The sequence below is a fragment of the Acomys russatus genome, chromosome 1 (assembly GCF_903995435.1).
Source record: "Acomys russatus chromosome 1, mAcoRus1.1, whole genome shotgun sequence".
Lineage (NCBI taxonomy): Eukaryota > Metazoa > Chordata > Mammalia > Rodentia > Muridae > Acomys > Acomys russatus.
Window position 1 is genome coordinate 98,227,902 of NC_067137.1, and position 21,141 is coordinate 98,249,042.

General features: G+C 41.5%; 1 protein-coding gene across 32 annotated transcripts in view; it reads left to right on the forward strand.

Moving 5' to 3' along the window:
- The window catches only part of Nrxn3 (neurexin 3), a 1,522,640-nt gene that overhangs the window by 456,118 nt on the left and 1,045,381 nt on the right, over positions 1-21,141 (forward strand). For all 32 annotated transcript variants that reach the window (XM_051149743.1, XM_051149800.1, XM_051149769.1 and 29 more), the window contains 2 exons: positions 4,783-5,221; positions 10,823-11,206. In XM_051149743.1, the coding sequence (XP_051005700.1) occupies positions 4,783-5,221; positions 10,823-11,206 (823 nt within the window). The remainder of the gene's footprint in view (positions 1-4,782; positions 5,222-10,822; positions 11,207-21,141) is intronic.

A 21,141-nucleotide genomic window follows, 5' to 3' on the forward strand; every position in this document is an offset into this window, starting at 1 on the left:
TAAATGATTAAAGATGCCTGACACTCAAAATAGAAGAAAGGCCACATGTTTGAACCTTCCAGAATTTGACTGTGTATATAGTTCCAAATGCATCTGGGCCTGCATTATTTCATTTCTTCTGGTTTTCTTGTTGGTGGATTGGGGGTCCAGAATTTATAACAGGTCTTATGTAAATATGTTTACAGAAAAGTAAGAGTAGCCTAGGATGAGGTAGAAGTAGAGAGGAAATATTTCTATGAGAGGGACCCTTCAGTGATTTCTTAAGGATCTACCTTACAACTCAGTAATCATGAAAGAGTTTGATGTTACAAATTCAACATGTGTAGGTGAGTAAACTAGTCTCCTTTCCCAACCCAGGCAATGCAGTGGGGCAAAAACCATTATCATTTACTGCAATTTAAGTGTTCTGATTTGTCAAATAGTAGGATCAACATTGGTAGAAAGGTATGGCATGACTTTGGATGGAGGTCCTAGGGAAAGGATGCTATTTAGACATCTTGGAGAATAGAGAAAACTTCAGTCTGAGGGAATAAATGAGCAAAGATAGTCTCACCGATATCCGAGGTGACTCTGACAGGTAGATATCAGAGCCTTCTTCAGAGGTACCCTAGGAGGGACAAAGAGCTTTGTGTGTCAAGATAAAGTTTTATGTACTACCGAGGGATCTCTGTTTTATGTGCACACATGACCTAGTAAAGAGTCTAACAATACCATTCCTAGCATTTACCCTGCTCCAGTGCAATGAGGCAGTAATAGGGCCAAGTCCTGGTTTTGCCCTTCCTTGGCCATGTGACTTTGGACTACTATCTGTCTTCCTCTGCACCTGTCAATGAGACGGGGCTAATGTTAGTGTTTCCAGCTGGTTATTGTAGATGATATATAATGGTGTTTTTCTAAAAGCCTGGAACATTGTAGGCTCTCCATAGGTGGTAACTACTATTATTATATTGCTCTCATACCATAGTTTATTTATATACCTCTGTATCATGATCATAGAGGAAAATAAGTACATTTGTTTAAAGAGACGTCTTAACCCTGAGCCTTAGTTCTTAGTTCTTTTCCCAGCCGGTCTCCTAAGCATGAGTTATAAGTGCTAACACTAGTCTTTACAAATCCATCAGTAGGATAGCAAGACCAGCTTGTCATTCTTATACTCAGCCTCTCAGGCTGTGTGACATCTGCCCCCATGAGGCACCATTTCTACTTTGTCTTTAATTGCTTCTTGTCAGGGCAGCTTGTCAACAAGGCTGCTTTCTGTCACTTGATGTCATTTGTTTTGTCTAGTTCAGTGCATCGGTTTGGGACACTTGCTTAAGTGAGAACCAGATTTTCCAGGGAACAGAGTACCAATGTCAATTCACCTTGAGCAAAGGTCTGGCCAGCCTTCCTTTTCATGCCCTGGTGCACACGCCCAAAGCATCAGTAGTCTTATACCCAGCTGTTGAATAGTTCTGCTTAGAGTATGTGTCGTACGTAAAAGGATAGATGACAGCAACAGAGCTGGTCAGGTGAGTGACACAGGGCTGCAAGACAAGTTCCCCCTTGTCCTTTCTTCTTGGTAGTAGCTATTCTACAGAATCTCAAGTTGTGGCTTTGCTGCAGATCAAGATGTAGCATTGCTTTTCCCTAGATTTCTGTGCCAGTTGAGAATTTGTTGTCTTCTACTATGGGATGCGTTTTAATTTCTTCTTGACATTAACCTGAAAGAACAAAGTGAATGGATGGACTGAGGAGATTGAATAAAATTGACATTCAGAAAGGTTACTTAACTGTCAGCAAATAAATGTTGGCTCTTCTTTCACTATTGGAGAAATTCTGCATATACGGACAAGCAATTTAGGGGTCATAAAAGAGAGCTTGCCACCCAAGACTCTTTGACTGAAATCTAGTTATCACCAATCACTTTCTGTTCCTGATTTTCCCAATCATTTCTTCAAAATACATTATGTCTCCTTCTCATCATTGTTAGTACCAGGCTCAGCAGTGGACCCTCTTCCTGGAAGAGTTTGTCTTCATATTCATATGAAAAGCCTTTGTCTTTTCACCTTTTGTCTTGGATCCCTGTAAGGACAGATGGTTGGACTTTCTCTTTCTACTTGTTGTTCAAGGAGCCAAGCCTTCTCTTTTCAATGAGTTGTTGCTGCCAACTAATAATTTTTACAGAGAGAAAAGTCAATGGAATGTTATCCAGATACAGACCAAGGCAAAGCTTGGTTCCCATACAGAGACCACACATGCCGGGGCATCATAGTGGGGATTAGAAAGGAGATACTATCCATCAAACTCTTGTTGTTTCTTTTATGATTTGTTTGTTTGGGCAGTTGCCTAAGGAGCCAGGTGTGCTCCTTTTTGTTCATGGTCAGTCTGGTGGAACTAAAACAAGAAACTCAGCATTTGAGCAGAGAAGCTGATTGTACTTGACTTTCTATAACATGCTGATGGTAGTACTAGTAAATATGTAAGCAGTTCTGCCTATAGTCTGTGGACCTGATGCTTGGATTGGAGCACTGCTCTACACTTAGCAGCATTATGCCTCTGTACTGGTTCCTTAGCTACTTTCTATGTCCATAAGATAAAGGAATGCCTCCATATTGGCCAAGTAGGTGGTGTCTGAGTGGCACGGTAGATAATAAGCCTTCACTATAGAGACTTGTAATAGGTGTCTGGTAAGTGTTAAAAAATCATTAATATTCTCGATAGTATTGACTACAGTTCAGCCCACAGTCAAGGTAACAGAATAGGTGAAGAATTTCCAATGCTTTGTCATAGTTGCAGATCACACTGGCTGTTATTGTTCAAAGTCAGCAGCTCTACTTGGTTATTGCCTGGTGACAGGTTAGAGGAGGGACTCAGTCTGTAGTTGGATGTTACGTTAAAATCCAGTTGTGGGACTAGAGAGCTGACTTGGCAGATAAAATCCTTGTGAGTAAATGTGAGGACTTGAGTTCTGAACCCCCTCCCCAAGAACCCACATCAAACTGGAAGCAGTGGTGTGCATGTGTTATCTTCATGTGCCTGTGGTGAGATAGACACAGAGTCAGGGTAATCTCTGGAAACTCTTAGACCAGATAATCAGCAGCAAAGGAGAGGCCCTCTTTCTTTCCTTTCTTTTAAATGTATTATTAATTTGTATATTCACTTTATATCTCTATCATAGCCCCTTCTTCCCATGCTCTTTCTCCTATTTTCCCCTCCTATTGTCTACACACACACACACACACACACACACACACACACACACACACACACACACACACACACACACACATTTATACAGAGGATATGGAGAGGGGAGAAAGCATATGAAGTTAGTGAAATGAGCCCTAATAAGGGAATATTTTAAATATTTTTAGGAAATTTAGATTATTCTGTATAGTGTTATGTATTGTTCCAGGTTTGGAAAGTCATAACAGATAACAAACGTTGTTTTCGTTGATGTTCTCACTTTCCTCTCCCACTCACTCACTCTGTCTGAGATGGTGACCATGGTCATGTTGCTGTGGGCTAAGCCTTGGGGAGAACACAGAGCCTGAGATCCATGGTGTACCTCTTGTAGGGCAAATTAACCTACGGTATAAATTGTTTTTGTAAATTCTATTCTCATATAAATAAATGTTCCCAACTGACTAAATTAGGGTATCCCTTTGCCTCTATATTGACAACATATTCAATGTCATTATAAAAATAAAGCCCTAAACACCCTCCTTTTAGCCAACACTCATAATGTTTAACCATTTTCCAAATCTTTTGTGTGTGTTCAGAAGGTATATGCATGCCATGGCCTGTGTACGCATGTAAAACAACGATGTCGGGTTTCAGTCTTCAACTTCTACCTAGTTTGAAACTCAGCCTCTTGTTCGCTGATGCACATGCCAGACCCCTCAGTTCATGGCATTCAGGGGCTTGCTCTACCTCTGCCTCCCATCCTGGCACAGATGCACTGGGGTTACAGAACCCCACTATCATATCCAGCTTTAAGTGGGTCCTTTTACTTGTGCAGCGAGCACTTTACCCAATGAGGCATCTCTTTAGCTCCAGTCAATCATTCTTAAAGGCACTGCATCCACATCATTTTCAGTAATCAAACAAAACAAGAGGTTATTGTGAAAATGTATGTCTCTCAGTCCTGAACATGAATCCCATAAATTCATTCTCCTGACAATTTCATAGTTCATAACTCTTTCCAAAGATACTTTATGCTTATATAAACCTATGCATTTATGGCTCTTCATTTTCATACAATGGCAAAGTAATTATCTCTTTGCCCTGCTCCTACACTTGAAAAAAAAATGACTTGGAAGGACTCACATAAAAACCTGAGGCATTACCCAATTTCAAAAGGCGGCATTGTATCCCGTTACAGACGTGTACCATCTATTATTGATGGTTAGTAAGGCTGTTTGTGGCCTTTTTACCAGAAAATTTTCAGGCAAAAAAATATGTGTGTATTTTGCATACGTACAACCCAGTCTCTCTCAAATTTTACTTGTGAACTCATACTGATAACTTTTTGTCATCCAGAAACTGGCTACACGAAGAAAGACAAAAGGCACGCAGTGGCAATGTAGAGGCTCACCTGAAGCTTGCATATGTCCCAGACATCTCTTGGGATGCCTTTTTTTTTTTTTTTTTTTTTAATAATGAGTCTTTTGTTTCCCATGTTGTTTCAGACCATTATGTCCTGAAGCCTCTTCAGACCCTTTTTCTGGCTGCCCAGTGAGTGATGGATTGATGCTGTTTGCAAGATTGATTCACATGGCACGTTTGTTTGGCTTTTGACAGGTTGTTTACAAGAATAACGACATCCGGCTGGAGCTGTCTCGCTTGGCCCGGATTGGGGACACCAAGATGAAAATCTATGGTGAAGTTGTGTTCAAGTGTGAGAACGTGGCCACACTGGACCCCATCAACTTTGAGACCCCAGAGGCTTACATCAGCTTGCCCAAGTGGAACACAAAGCGTATGGGCTCCATCTCTTTTGACTTTCGTACCACTGAGCCCAACGGCCTGATCCTCTTTACTCACGGGAAGCCTCAGGAAAGGAAAGATGTCCGGAGCCAAAAGAACACAAAAGTTGACTTCTTTGCTGTGGAGCTTCTTGATGGCAACCTGTATTTGCTGCTTGACATGGGCTCTGGCACCATTAAAGTGAAGGCCACTCAGAAGAAAGCCAATGATGGCGAATGGTACCATGTGGACATTCAGCGTGACGGCAGATCAGGTAAAAAGGGCCCAGGACTGAGACTAGATCAAAGCAGTAGCTCCCCTACCCTACCCAGGCTTTATGTATTTATTATGATATCCACTTGCATGGTCACCTGTCCCCCCACTATTCTCTAATAATGTTGTAATTCTCTAATGACTGCTATAAAATTATATTTATGGCCAAGATGCCTGACTTGTGGATGACTGGCACTTGGCTTTGCTATCATTCTGCACAATGGTGTCATGACAGTTCTTAGACCCTAGCACCCAGAGTGATTTAATAAATAGCATTTCTAGTCCTTCCACAGGGGCTTTCATGGTGTGACATCCCCCCATCCTTTCATCTCCTCTCTCCTGTCACCATAGAAACTGACTGTGACATCATAGGTGTTACATTACATGATTACTTGGTGGGATAAGTGTCATTGCAAGAGTTTATGCAATGATAGCCCTTCAATAATTGGCAAGAGTCATGTTGCACGGAGGAATTAGGACAAGAAAGGAAACAGCAAATTGATTTTTCCTGAAGTCATGTTCAATTTAAAGCCTTCCTTTGGTGTGAAAGCAAGCCCGCATTTTACTCCTCTGCTCAGACCTCACTAACTCCCCATTCCTCTTCATAACCTTTTACATTTGGATTAAATGGCTTTGTTTGTTTCTGTAGCCACAGATCAAACAAACTAGCCCTGGGCAGTACATAGCTACTCTGGAAGACTAACAAAAAGAGGGAGGGAGGCAGGGGGTGGTGGCAATTGAGGATCTGGGATTTTGAATGCCTGAACAGCCTGCCTGGCTTTCTAAGGCCCCTCCAGCAATGAGAGTCATATTCTATGTTTTTAGTAAGTGTGTTTCCCCAAGAGGGCTGGGTACAGCATCTGAATTTCAGGCTCATTTTATGATTCTTCATCTGGGTAGCACATACACAAGACTAATTTTAGTTTCGTTTGCTGTACTTGTTATTAACAACTTCTCTTGCGCACATGCGGAAGTCTTAATCTAGGCATTTTTTATGTCTAGCTGCCCTTGACCAATACAACGGAACAAGAGGTGCCCCACACCCTACCTCTTGCCATCCAAAGCTGAAATTAGAAATGGCTGAGCTTCCATGGAGTGGCAGCTTTTCTGTGTAATTTCGCAGTGAGAAGGGTGGCAGAGATGAGTGATATTGCCCTCAGGAAGATCTGGATGGGGGTCTATGCGGAATGCAGTCACTGGCAAATTGTGGCCTTACACATTTTCCTGCCCAGTAGGATTCTCTGTTGATTGTCCGAAATCTGCTCAGAACCAAGAGGCTTCAAAGTAAATGTGCTTGTTGAGCAAGAATGAACAGTTTGTGAATTTTTTTTTTAAGAAACACAAAAAATTAATTTCTCTAGAGGCTAAATTTCTCTCTTTCTTAAGTTTATCAATAAAATGCCAACTGGAGCAGCACCAAAACACTGTCTCAGAATTGTCTACAAAACACCGCTGTTGATTAAGACTATGTATGGAGGTGTGTTATGGTTGAAGAGTTTTGTGTGTGATTAACTATCTGTGACCTTGGTATGACTTAGCAATGGCCCATTGATGACCCATGATGGTTAGTACACATAAAGATACCATACATTTGTTTTTAGTTATTCCAACACTAATTGCTTTCTCTAGTTGTCTTATTTAGAGTTACTGTTGCTGTGATAAAACACCACAACCAATAGTAACTTGGAGAATAAAGGGTTTATTTTGATCACAGTTCCATACCAGTGAGGGCAGGAGATACTCAGGGCAAGAACCTAGGGGCAGGAGCTGAGGCAGAGGCCATGGAGGGCTTGTTTCTCCTGGTTTGCTCAGCCTTCTTTCTTATTAAGCCCAGAAGAACTAGCCACAATGGCTGGGCCCTACCTCATCAGTCATTAATTAAGAAAATGCTCCTATAGGCTTGCCTTCAGCCTAATCTTATGAAGGCATTTTTAAAATTGAGGCTCTCTCCTTTTTGATGATTCTAGTTTGTATCAAATTGAAATAAAATTAGCCAGTATACTTGTATAGGCATCTTGGTTTGCATTTTTAGAACCACCAGGGAACCCATCTTCTACAAATAAATTTGGATTTTAGGAGCCTTAAATTTCATATGTGGAAGCTATGGCCTTGGTCAGTGTCTTGAAGTTCTGATGATTTTGATTAAAGCCTATAAAACTTACAGAGTAAAAAATAGTGAATCCAGGAAAGCAGTGAAACAATATGATCTATTACACTTCATATTCTTTCAGTTAGCTATGAATCTTCTAAAACAGATATTTGTAAAACAAGTGTGTTCAAATGTGCCTTATTCCCTGAGCACTCAGGAGACTAACTGGCCTGAGAGAAGATCCAGAAAACACTTCATGATCACTCCTCAGTGGAGACAATGAGTCTTAAAACCCAAAAAGTACATTCAAAATGTGCTCAGTTCAGAGCATATGCTTTTTATGAGATACAGTCCTGGCTCCAAATTTTAAATTGATTCTCTTCCTGTCAATACTTGGCAAACTGCCTGTTTCTTGTCTCAGTTTATTTCCGACTGCTACTACAAAATATCCTGACTAAGGCAACGTAAGGGAGAAAGGACTATATTGGTTTACAGTTCTGGAGAGGTACAGCCCATCATAGCAGGGAAGGCATGATGTTAGGAAAAGCAGGCATGGTGGTAGGAGCAAGAGGTTGGCCTTCCATGTTGCATCTAGACTCAAAAAGCAGGGAGTGAACAGACCGTACAGCCAGGTTATCAGGTTTCAAGACCTATCTCCAGGGACCACCCACATCCTTCAGATATATTCCATAACCTTTCCAACAGAGAATCAGCTGTGTGCAAGTGTTCAAACACATAAGCAAATGCGGTATATTTCCCATTCAAACCACATTACCTCATTAACGATGATCAAACACATTAGACCCGTTTGAAGAACTAAAAAAATCTGCAAGAGAAGACATTTAGGAGACACAACTCTCAACTTCTTCCTGTTTCAAAATAACAATTTCATTTATTCTTTGAATATGTCATACATGTATGCCATGTATTTAAATTTCATCCATGTCCCCACTATCTCCCTCCAGCTCCCCTGGGATCCACCAGTCTATCTCCCTGATAACATCATCGTCGTCATCATCATCATCATCATCATCATCATTATTATTAATTATTTAATAATTCACACAGTCAAATTAGTGATAATCATGTATTCAAGGATCTGGGGCCATCCACTGGAGCATGGGAAACCCATCAGTAGCCACGTCCACAACGAAAAATGATTCTCCACTCCTCAGCAGCTGTCAGCTATAGTCACCCCTCCTTTAGGAGAGCCTTGAAAGCACCTCTCTCAACCACGCTGGAATTTTAATGTCTCCTACATCACAAAATTGTTTTGAGGAAGGAATTTTTGAAAGCACAATAAACAGCAGCATGGTTGAGTGGTAGAGTAAAATGGCCCATGTGTGAATCACTGGATCTAAGCCCCAGCACCTAAAATCACATGGTAGCTCACAACTACCCATCAATTCCCAGGGATCTTTTGCCTTCTTCTGACCTCTGCAGGCACTAGGCATGCATGTGGTACACATATACAGGTGAATTAAAAACACTTACACATATAAGATTTAAAAACAAAAATAAATATATGAAATACTTAAGATGGTAGCCAGGATATTTTTTGTTGTTTTTGAAATATTAAGAATTAAGCAGGCAAAGCCTATTTCTCTAGGAGACAGCTTCTAACGAGAGTTAAGGGAGGGTTGCTGGTGTAATCTACCCCATCCCCACACCAGGGCTCTTTACGTTCTTTCCACTCTGTTCTCCTGTTGTAATCTGGAATGCGCACACCATATTTGTGATCTCCTTTGCTCTGCTTCAGCACTTAGGTTGTACACTTGCTGGCTACGGGAAGTGAGGCCCAGACAGAAAAACCAGAGCTGAGGCTGACTAGCGGCTGGCCCCATCCACTTCTCTCACTACCTAAAACACTTACAAGAATAATATTAAAAAAAAAAAATCTGGCAGTATAGGCAGATACCACCTTGTTTGTCTCCTAATTTTCCAGTCCAGGAAACAGCTGTAAAGGTGTGGAGGGACTGGCACAGGTGGAACAGCCATGGAAGGCAGAAGTACTTCTTTCATTTCCCCAGGCCAGGCGCTAGTATGCTGCTTATAAAATCTTATTTGGCAGAGCCCATTATCCTGCTCCTCACAGGACTTAGCTATGTCTCTGGGATCATCTTCTTACCTCTTTATTATGAACAAACCTCCTCTTGCCATAAGGGCATAATAATTATTATTATTAAAATAATGCATAGTAATAAGAATTATTAATAATAATAGTATTGTATGTATGTGTACTATGGAGTACATATGGATGTCAGAGGACAATATTGTGGAGTTTATTCTTTCCTTCTACCTTTACCTCAAACTCAGGTTGTCAGGTTTATTCCATAGACACCTTTGCCCAATGCATGACCTCATAGGCCCCACAGGGCTTTGTAAGAGCCACTCTCTCTGCCATGCATGCTCTTTCCCTTGAGTTTTGTGGGTCTGTGCCTGCGGCTGGATCTTCTTCAACTTTCTGTCTTAACTGGTCTTCATGTGGAGATATCTTCAGTGGCTATACACTTTAAAGTAGACCCTATGAGCCGGTTTTATGGTATCCATTTGGCTATTTCTATAGCACCTGCTATTAGCTAATATTCTTAGCTCATCTGCTGATTCTATGCTTCTGTGCTCTGAAAAATCAGCTCTGTAGGAGGAGGCCTCTGCCCGAGAAGCCCAGAACTGTGTCAGAAACTACCACTAGAGAGATAGAAGTGCTCACTATGCATTTAAGAATGCATGAAGAAACAAATTCCCCTCAGGTGTTGTGGCTCACACCTGTCATTCCAGCACTCAGGAAGTAAAGGCAGGAGGATGACTGTAAGTGTAAGCCCAGTTTAGTTTTCATAGCAAGTAGCAGGCCAGGTAGGGCAACTTAGTAAGCCTGTCTAAAAACAAACACACAAGCCAAAAACAGTAACAAAACCAGCCGAAGGCAATGCCCAACATTTTGGTTGACAGAGTGGGCAGCCAAATTCCCACTTGATAGGGTATCCGTGGATAGAGAAAATCCATTCCTTTGGGGCATCATGTACCCCTGAGGAGGACATGAGTAACACAGATTCATTCTGCCCCTGGATTTGCTTTAAGTGATTCACATATATGCATTCATTTAGTCATCACAGCAACCTGTTAGTTGAGAATAATTGTTTTTCCTTTTAGAGATGAAAGATAAAGTCTGTTCTTCAAGGCTCTAAGACTGGTAGTTGACAGAGCTGGAATTTAGCCTCCTCTCGCTCTCTTTTCCATCTTATCTTTCAGTGAATATGGTTATAAACAGATGTACTGGGGTTAGTCGCTGGGCTTCTTTTTGAGTCTTCCTAGCCATCCTAGCTTCCGGGATTGGAACCAAATGATTCTTCCCACCAGCTTGTACCCATTCTTTTCCTGATTGCCGTGACGTCTCCTGACAAGGCGATGCTGAGCTCCCCTCTCACCTGTGGGCCTGCTTTCGTTTAAGCAGCTCCAGAATTGCACCAGATATAAGGAACCCTTAACTCACTTTGTGCCTGTCTCCCGTTCCAGGTACCATATCTGTGAACAGCAGGCGCACGCCATTCACCGCCAGTGGGGAGAGTGAAATCTTGGACCTGGAGGGGGACATGTATCTGGGCGGGCTGCCAGAGAATCGAGCTGGCCTCATTCTTCCCACGGAGCTCTGGACCGCCATGCTCAACTACGGCTATGTGGGCTGCATCCGTGACTTGTTCATTGACGGGCGCAGCAAGAACATCCGGCAGCTGGCGGAGATGCAGAACGCGGCAGGCGTCAAGTCCTCCTGTTCACGCATGAGCGCCAAGCAGTGTGACAGTTACCCCTGCAAGAACAATGCGGTGTGCAAGGACGGCTGGAACCGCTTCGTCTGCGACTGCACTGGCACCGGCTACTGGGGGAGAACCTGTGAAAGAGGTGAGTGGCACGTCCAGGTCTGAGTGGAGTCATAGATGGCCCAGGGACATCTTTGCTCATCCTGTGATTTTTCCACCTACAAACAACAGTGTTGGGTCACAATACACTTTAAATATCTTCTATGGATAGTGAAGGTTCTAAAAGTAGCCAAACTGGTTGTTTCTTTTAGTCCTTGAACTGGTGTTTCTTAGTGCTGTCTGCAGGCGGAATCCTGGGTTGGTCCCCAAAAGCCGACTTTTGAACAAAATGTGTTTTATCTCTGTTTTCCTGAAGCTGCTTGTCTGTTGGGATTATATAATTACTTACAAGCATGGTGAGTTTTAGAAGAGGCCGAATGATGGGGTGATTATGGACACGATCTCTGGAGCCTGTTGGGGTGAGAATTTGGGCTTCTCACGTTGTCGTATGAGCTTCTTGAAGACAGTATCTTTGAGACTTGATTTACTCATTTGTAAAAGACAGGCAACCAGGAACCTCTCTCATCGGATGCTGATGGTGATTAAGTTAATGGGTTCCTGAAGTGTGGAGAGCATTTAACACATGCCAGTGATTGCTCTAGCTAGTTATTAGGATCGGCACCATCAAAGGGAAGGTGCAGAGGAGCAATGAGACCCAGTGTACTCCAGGAATTTAGATAGTGTTTCTTCAAAGAGAAGGAGTGTGATCTAAACCAGGAGGGCAGTGTGCACAAAGGGGCGGATGTGAAGCTAGGCCAAAGAGAGAGAGAGAGAGATGGGGGAGGTGCTTTGTTTTTGTCGAAACAAAGTCGTAATAGAATTGGGGTATGGAAGGTTGCTATAGAGGCAGAAGCTGACCCTGTAGAACAGGGAGGGTACCATGGGTCTCCTTTCCACGCACAAGTTAAGAATTTCACATTTGCACTCAACTTACAGTTTGTGCAGCAAAGAAGATATGAGTGTTAACAAAAACACAACATCGAGACAAGGAGATTCTGAGCCAGGTGTGGTGGCACTCCCCTGTAATCCCAGCACACTGAGAGGCAAAGGCAGGTGGATCTCTGTAAATTCAAGACCAGGCTGGTCTACAAAGAGAGTCTGGGACAGCTGAGGCTACACAGAGAAACACTGTCTCAAAAACAAACAAACAAAAAAGCTCCCCCCAAAGCAAAAACAAAACCTAAAAACAGAAAGACAAGGAGATTCTTGTTGGCAAACTATGTCCTGATGGCAGCTTGCCCTATTTTATGCTGGCTATGGATTCTAATAATCTCCTTTATATGAAAGGTCACTTTACACAATAAATATTTTTTGAGGACCTCAGTTCTACAGCTTTGAGGATAGGGTATAGAATCTTCAAAACACATTTTTCTTGTTCTCTGGGAGTTTTTCATTTATTTGACTAAGGAATGCAGATTTTTACAAAAGAAAAAAAGCAGCATGTACTCTGTTTGAGGACAGAGGAGGAAGATGGAGAGAGACAGGGAAAGAGGTAATGTCTTGAAGACCTGTCTGTGGGGCTTCACTGCTGAAGATCACCAACAATCAGAAGCTCTGGGAATGGAAACTACGGCAAAGGGAGAGACGTGGGACAAGGCAGGAGTGGTGCTGAGCAGTTGTTTTCAAAGAGTATTTTTAAGAGGTCCCCAATGTTACTTCAAGAGATTAACAAGCCTTCCTCCATCCCCTTCATCCTCTGTACCTTCTCTTTGATGCTGCTGACACTACTAACTAACTATAGACCAATCACTAATATGTACTGAGTGATCTCCACACTTCAGAAACATGCATTTCAAGGGAACTGCAGGTCTTCCCTGCAATCATACCAAAAGCAAGACACGGGACATTAGGGTGAAGGAGAAAAAGAGAACTTTCTTGTAGCATTGGAATTTAAATTTAAATTCAAATCCACTGCACTTCCAAAGCAGCAACAACCATAATAGGAGCTGAGATGAGGAGGCAGCCATCTGGAATAGAAATAGGCCACATGGGGTTGCTAAGTCTGTCAAGTGCCTGGACTCTTTCCAAATGTCTTTGTAGGGTAGCCTACCCTGGTGCTGTATTGGAGAGATGGAAAGGTCATTTGACCTCTGGGATAGAAGAGACTGATTTGATGTAAACCAAGGTATCGAGGATTTTACACTGTCTATATAAACAATTTAAGAACATAAGGTTACCTCAGATACCTCACCTCTTCCTCTTGTAACTCACAGACCTTGTGGTGCTAGAGGTGGGAAGCAGTGACTGTACCACCTGTGCAAGGTCTTTATGAGTTCACCTATTCCAAGGGCAAAGCAATGGGAGTTGGTCCAAAATTGGCCAAGTACAGCGAAAGTCACTGCATCTTTTACATTGTCATTTTTGACTAGTCATTAAAAGACAGCTGATTGGGGATATATGAGGGACAATTATTCTTGGTACAGTGCAGCCAAGAGACATCCATTCTGGCCAAATGAGACTCAGCTTAGTGAATTTAAGACATTTGATCTATATATCACTCAAGTCCCAGACGGTTCAACTGATTGTTTTGTTCCCCCACTAATTGTTTTTTGCCCCTGTATTGTTTCTGACACCATGTCCAGAATGAATCATTGGAGTGAAAAGAATGAGAGGACTGTACTGCTCATAAATGCAAAGGTGCTTCCAAATGACACTGTTTTCCCCCATTGACACTGATTCTTTGGCAGAGATTTTTGAGTATTTTTTTTCTTCAGTTTTTATACATTTTTGGAGGCCTAGAACTCTCTAAACACTGTGGCCAATAAAAACAATAAACAAGTATCTAGCACAGCTCTGGCTTTGGTTCATGGGACTAGTATGTGGTCATCTAAAAGAAGCCAAGAGTAACATCAGACATCTGACACTGGTAGATAAGGATGGTAGATGTTAAGATCACTGTCTGTGGGACCTTGTAGAGCAGACAGGTGGCCACTTTTGTATGGGGGAACTGGTGGTTGGTGGAATAAGATCCAAAGTTTCTTGGATTTCCTTGTTCCTATTCCTAATGTAATTTTGTTTTTCACTACTGGTCTTTAGAATCTACAGGCACTTCTGAAGAGTAACGTTAAGGAAAAATGTTTTCCATTCCCTTTGTGTAGGAGCATGTGCTCCTTTGGGTTAAGGACTATTTCCCCATTTTCCATAACATCAACCTGATCAATGAAACTATTCTCCAATTATTTCTCTAATTTTTTTTTTTTTTTTTTTTTTTTTTTTTTTTTTTTTTTTTTTTTTTTTTTACCATTTCCATTCTCTAATTTTTTTCCTGGGAGTTCTAATGTTAAATCTAAGATTGATCATGTTACTAAATATAAGACTTAAGAAAATTCCAAAGAAGGTGTGCCCTACTGAGCCTAAACTAACTGTGCCTTGACTCACTTAAATCAATTATCTCACAACAGGAGTGCTAATATTAGTAGAAGGCAATGTGAATACAACTGAGAGTGTGAGAGTGTGAGGATGACAACATCAGTTCAGGGTTGGGTGTGGCTCAGGAAGGACACTGCATGGAAACAGCCAACCTTCAAGGGAAAATGGTCTATTGGCCAACTATACATCAAAGCCCCTCCCCCCATAGCAGCATAAGGCAAGGGAAGTAGGAAATATATAAGGACAGAGACTATTTTCTTGAGTAGCTTGCTATTTAGTTAAACCAGATCACCTTTATTTCTAACCTTGACAAGACACTTTTTTCCCCTCAGAGAGAGGAAACTAAATACTAACTTTTGAAAATTGACCTGATACTGAATGTAATTTTTTTTTCAGCACGGCTTGCCACTATTTTTAAAAATGTATAGATGGTGATTACTATCATTATTATTGTTAGCCCTTTTGGTGTTCTATTCATAGTAAGGTGGGAGCCGTCTCTAGAACTAAAGTAAAATCTTTTAGTGGCTACTTAATTGCAGGCAGTTAAACTGAAAATTGGGAGGACCATCTGTTCTCCTATGAAGTCCTATGATATCTTTTCTTTAGTATTGACTTGTGGGGGGGGAAGGGTGTGTGTGTATGTGTGTGTGTGTGTGTGTGTGTGTGTGTGTGTGTGTGTGTGTGTGTGTGTGTACGTGCGTGCACCTGCCTGTGTCTGTGGTCTGTGTGTCTGTGTGTACGTGCGTTAGGTCACTGAGACCTGAGGATAGCTTGTAGGAACTGTTCTCTCCTTGCCATGTGGTTTCTGGGGACTGGATTCCAGTCATCTGTGCTTTTATCCAATGAGCCATCTTGCTGGTCCCTATGATGTCTTATAATGGATAAAAATACCATCGAATCTTTCCTATTCTGTCCTGGAGATTTCCTCTCTTGGCAAGCTGTAAATACTTGACCTTCATTAACATATAGTAGTCTCCGTTGCACTGCAGCTAACCTGTCAGCTCAGTTGGTGTGTACCCTGGTAAGGCAAAGCTGAGAATGTAATTCCTTAGTGGACCATCAAGCTAAATTTGAATCCACTGCACATTCTATATTCATATTTAAATAGCTTTGTATAAATATATGTGGGATTTATTTAGAAAGTTCATACTTCTGTCAAGAAAATAAGATATGGTGCAGTGCTTGGAAGCAAGATGACCTCTGATTAAATGCAAGAGCTTTAGAGTTAGACAAATCTGGAGTCCTGTGCTGATTCTGTTACTAATTAGCAAGATGATGCAGAGGACCTTGATCTACCAAGTCTCAATTCCTTATCTAGGAAATGAACACATTACACTTCCTGTGTAAAGACTTTGCTTTTCCTTGAAATCTCTGAACTAACTATGGTATCAAAGAAGTTTCAGTTTGCAGAATGAGTATGTGAGAAATTGTTTAACAAATGATGATCTGGAGAGGGAGAGGAAAACAACATCTGTTGGGGTCCCAGGTCATTGTGATTGAGATCCTCTCACCTCTGGGTTCTGATACTCTTCGTTCAGAGTTTGGATCTCAGATTACTGTATTTGTTTGTGCCCCTAGTGGTCTGCTCTGGCCAACTGGGCAGTTACCTGGAATAGACACGCCAGATCATACACATGTACCTGTGAAGGTGATCCCTCAAGAGGAGATGTCCGTGAGCTTCAACCAGCTCTCTGACTTCTAGGCATCCTAAGGCGAAGAGCTTGATAGTAGGCATTTCAGCTCTTAGTCACACAGGCTCCCTCATGAACGTGCTTCAGCATTTTCTGTAGTTGAGGGCTTTTCTCCTAAGGAGAGTAGGTCATGATATTGAGGAAACACTAGATGTAGTATCTTCCATACCCTCACCCCACTGGGACAGTGCTGTGCACAATCATGGGCCTTCTCTCTGTTCAGATGAGTCTTGTTCACTTAGCGCAGTGTTCATGGTATACCAAAACAATCCCAAGAAGGCAGATGGAGTCCAATTTTCCAGTGCTTAAGAGAGGTGGGAAGTCCAAGCCCTCTGTCTAATCAGAAGAATTGGACTAGATTTTTTCCCAGCAGAAAGTGAGACTTGGTTTTTTTATTTTAAAAAGAAAATACTCCTTTAATTTTAAGCCCCTCTTTACTTAAGGTGTAGGGAAGATAAAACAAACAACAGAGGCCATTTTGGATCCTTTAGTGTTTTGAACTTTGTGATTCTGAAAATAAATACATGCTATAAAAGAATAGTTCTCAACCTGAGGGTTGTGACCCCCTATGGGGATCACATATCAGATATCTGGTATATCAGATATTTATATTATGGCTCTTAATAGTAGTAAAATTACAGTTATGAGGTAGCAACAATGTAATTTTATGCTGGGGGTGGTCAATACAACATGAGGAACTGTAATAGGGTCACAGCATTAGGAAGGTTGAGAAGCACTGCTATAACATAATTGGGTAGGGACTAAGTATTTCTTTAAAGAGATAAGAAAGTACCTCGAAGCAAGAAAAACAATCACCGAAGGCTTGAACACACTTAGCCATTAACACAGTGGTGGCTAGTCTTTTCTCTGTTTTGAGAGTTCAGCTATTCTTGTGTACAGATATAATCATGCTATAGAAAAATTGTGTGTTCTCCTTTTCACACTGAATATTGTATCGACATCTAAAATGTATGTTCCTAATTGTTATATATTTATACATACATGTGTGGATATCTCTGTGCACACATACATACAAATCACATAGATGTGTATGCATATATAAGTTAATACAATCTTATTGAACCATACCCCTTGTGTGCATTCTTCCATGGCCAATGGCAGGGAACTCTCATCCATGAGACCACACACTCTTACAGATCCCCAGCCCCATGAAACTGCTTCATATGTCTTTTCATCTTGCCTTATTTTGGCCATTCCTGATGAATGCTGAAACACACTAACTGTGCTCATAGAAATCAAGTGATTCTGAGAAGATTAATTTATAGAATTATGAAAGTAAGGTAGACAGGCTATCCTTCTAGGCCTCTAGGATTTTGTTTATCTGTCATATCATGTGTCAAACCCCAAGAATAAAGCTATACATTTTCTTAAATGCCTTGTAGCAACAGGGGAGGACAGCATAGCATCTATTCCCCAATTGGGGCCTGGTTTTCAGTCAATTCTCTGGTTGGCCATGTGCTCTTGGGTGGCAGAAACAACAGCAGTAGCAGCAGAAGATTCTGCCTGGAAAGGCAGAGGCACCGGTCCTAGTGAGGCTGGTGTCAGTCCTGTGGATGTCACACGTACATCACATGGGAATCAGGACATCAGAAAGCTACATGGCTAGTAGATTGCACTGGTGTCTTTTGCGACTCATCCTCATTTTGACAGGTGGGGAATTTGAAGCCCAAGGAAGTTGACATTATTCTAAACAGGAACTAAAGAATAGTGAGACTGTATGGTTCCTTGCTTCTATTCCACTCCTTTTCTCAACACACTAAGCAGCCTTTTCTCCTCGTGTATACAAAATCTGGATTCTAAAATAAGTGTGGAAAAGAACACAAGAAGTATATTTGCATGCCCACAATCTTTAGCACCGTGTTACACAAATATGCATGCTGTGTGGTTTGAAGTGTTAGAGCACTTTGGGCCTCTTTGGGTCTCTGTCTGCGCACTCCCTTTGATGCTTTTCTTCATTGTCACTGTATCAGATGTCATCCTGGACCAGCCATGCTCAAACTGGGATCTCTAGCTTAGGATTCTCCATGGAAACCCAAAGTTCTATATCCAAATTTTGCTCTTGGCATCTCTGTTTAAAAATTGAGATGCTAATATCATTGAGCAGGTGCAGCTGAGTCCTTCTTCCCTACATCAAAGTGATCTTACTTTCTGTTTCTCCCATCTCAGTAAATGGCATTATCATTGTCCTCGGGTATTTTTGTTACACTTTTGCTGAGAGCCACATCCTACCAGTCTTTGTATGAAAGCCTCTTGTATCTGTCCACTTCTTTTTCTCAGCAATGCAGTCAGGGTAGGAATAAACACTGATATTTTCTTTGGACAGATAGACAGCAAGCAGGATATGAAAATGAGGAACTCAACTTTGCTTTGTGCCATCTACCGAGTATTGCAGTAAAATTATTAATATCCCTGTATATTCAACAATTCCTCCCTTCAGTAACAATTGTAGCTGTAGCATGAGTCTATAAAACCATAGGAAGTGAAACTATGATACTTGTTACTAGGCTCCAACATTGGCACAATGATCCAGTAAACAGGTTTTCAGATTCTCTTCCTATCAAGTGTAGGGAATGGGGTTTTGAAAACATAGAGTTGAAGAGGGCACACTTCTGTGTCCCCACGAGTTTATTGGTATGGCAGAGGGGATGAGGACATATCTTTGAGCTTTAATGTCATCTATAGAGTGTGATCATTCAGGGGCAAATCATCGGAATAGAAAGACCAAGAAATAAGAAAGTAAGATGTGACAACACGGCGTACTATTTCATCACTTGCTTTGGGCAGAATAACTTAATAGTGTGGGAGCAACAGTAGTTCTGGACTCCAAGGTCAAACCCAGCTGTTTTCACTTGTCTCCATGTCACTGAGGAATGGTTCTGCCGTGTGACTGTGCTCCCTTCCTCCCCATATAGCTAGATCCTTTATTTAGATATATGACCTTGAGATCAGTATTTGGATCCTCTGGCCTCTTTGTTCGATAAGAATAAAATGAGGCAATTGGGCTTCAGGCTCTCTTAGGGCCTTCGGCTCTAACACTCTGTGATTCTCAAATGTCATCAGCTTGGCAGTGACTCCTCTGTTCCCAAAAAGAGGCAGAAAGGTGAATGAAGGGCAGAGCAGCACTGTGCGTCCCTGTTTCTTGCAGTCTGCAGATCTCTCCTGGTCAGGATTGCTGGCTTTAGTTATATCAACAGTGCAATTGAAATGTTTACTTTTCTAATGCGTTTGCCCAAGAAAATGAATGCTTTGTTGTAGGAAGTGCGCATCAGGTTTGTGATATACAAGATTTAATTGATAAATTAATAAATATAGCTTGGAATTTCTTCAGAGAATTAAAAAGGCTATATTTTGGACTATTGTTTGTGACCTTTGGATAGACAATGTCATGTATCTGAAAAGATGGTTTCCTATGAGGTATGCAATTCATTGGCATCGATCAAAACCCCATTTTTGTTTCTTATGCATGGTTTCTTATGTCATTTACTGAGTCTCTGGTGACATCCAGCACAGGCCTTTCATTTAGCCTCTTTTGTCTCCTTCAGTTCAAGTTCTTCCCCATGACCAACATCATGTGTTCTCCTAAAGATGTATCGTAGGCTCAATTTTCTTAACAATTATATTTTATTATGAACTCACTAACAGAGTGCACCTCACTTACAACCCAACTAACCCAAACAATGGGAAAAGGAGATTAGAGAACACAATAATGAAACCTTAACGATAGCAGTTCTGAGGAATGATTCCCCTGGTGTAGTCAGCAGGACCTCAGCAAACCAACAATTCAACCAAGGTTGCTTCTGGAACCTGGAACACCAGCCAGAGCCCAGAGCCTCAGCTGGAGCCCAACACCTTGAAGCCTTCCCTGGAGCAGTTCTCTCTAGGAGTGTCTCTTGAAGTGCAGGATAAACAGCCAAAAACAATCCCAAGTCCTCTCTCTCAAGCCTCTTGTTTTGGGCTCATATATATCTCCTCTCAGAGTCTCTACTGAGCAACATGCAAGCTCCCCCATGAAGTGGTTCCACTTTTAAGGTGCTAAACATCCTGCTCTCTCATTAGTCTGTTCCCACTCCCATGCTTGGGATCAACACAAAAACATGTTTATTTCCTCTTCAATGTATCCTGGTTCATAAGAGAGCAGTGACCTACAGTTATTCCTCTTGGTTGAGTCTGACGTTCTCTGGTTATAGTCTCTCCTTGTTCCAAAGAAAAGATTGAAAATATATATTTTTGTTATTCTAAAATTAAAAGGTAGGGACACTGGATATCTTTTTTTTTAAAGATCTGCCATATGCCTGCATCCATCCAGAGAAAAATGAGGGTCAGGCAGTGGTTTGGTGCAGTGTGTGAAGGCTGCTTATACCTGCAGTGGCTGCAAGTGTCCTCAAAATCAGGGGCATCATGGCAATTTACATTCCTGCTTAGTACCTTTGTTATTGTATTTGCTAAAACCGGCTTAACTGCCAGCAAACATCTGCCTATTATAGTACAATAAATCTAGATGCTGCTGAATTATGAGGGACAAGTGCTTCAAAACACAACACAAGGGGACCATTGCATTCTGTCATCTCTGGCTTCATGGTTCCTTTCACAGAGAGATAAATTCTTCTTTGCTCCAGTATGGATGAAAAGGCAAGTTAAGAGACCTACTTTTTATTGAAAGGAATTATGCATCTGCTATATGTTAGGTCCTTAATACGCGCTGGACCATTTCACACTTATATCCTTTCTGCAGACGATGTATTATTATTACCACTCTCTAGTTGATGAAATTAAGGCCCAATTCATTCCAAAGTACTAAGTATGTGCTGTGTGCCAGCTAGCGTGTTTAATATGGTGTAGATTATAATTCTGTTCATAAACAGATCATGATGGTCTGATGGCCAAGAAAGGTGATAAT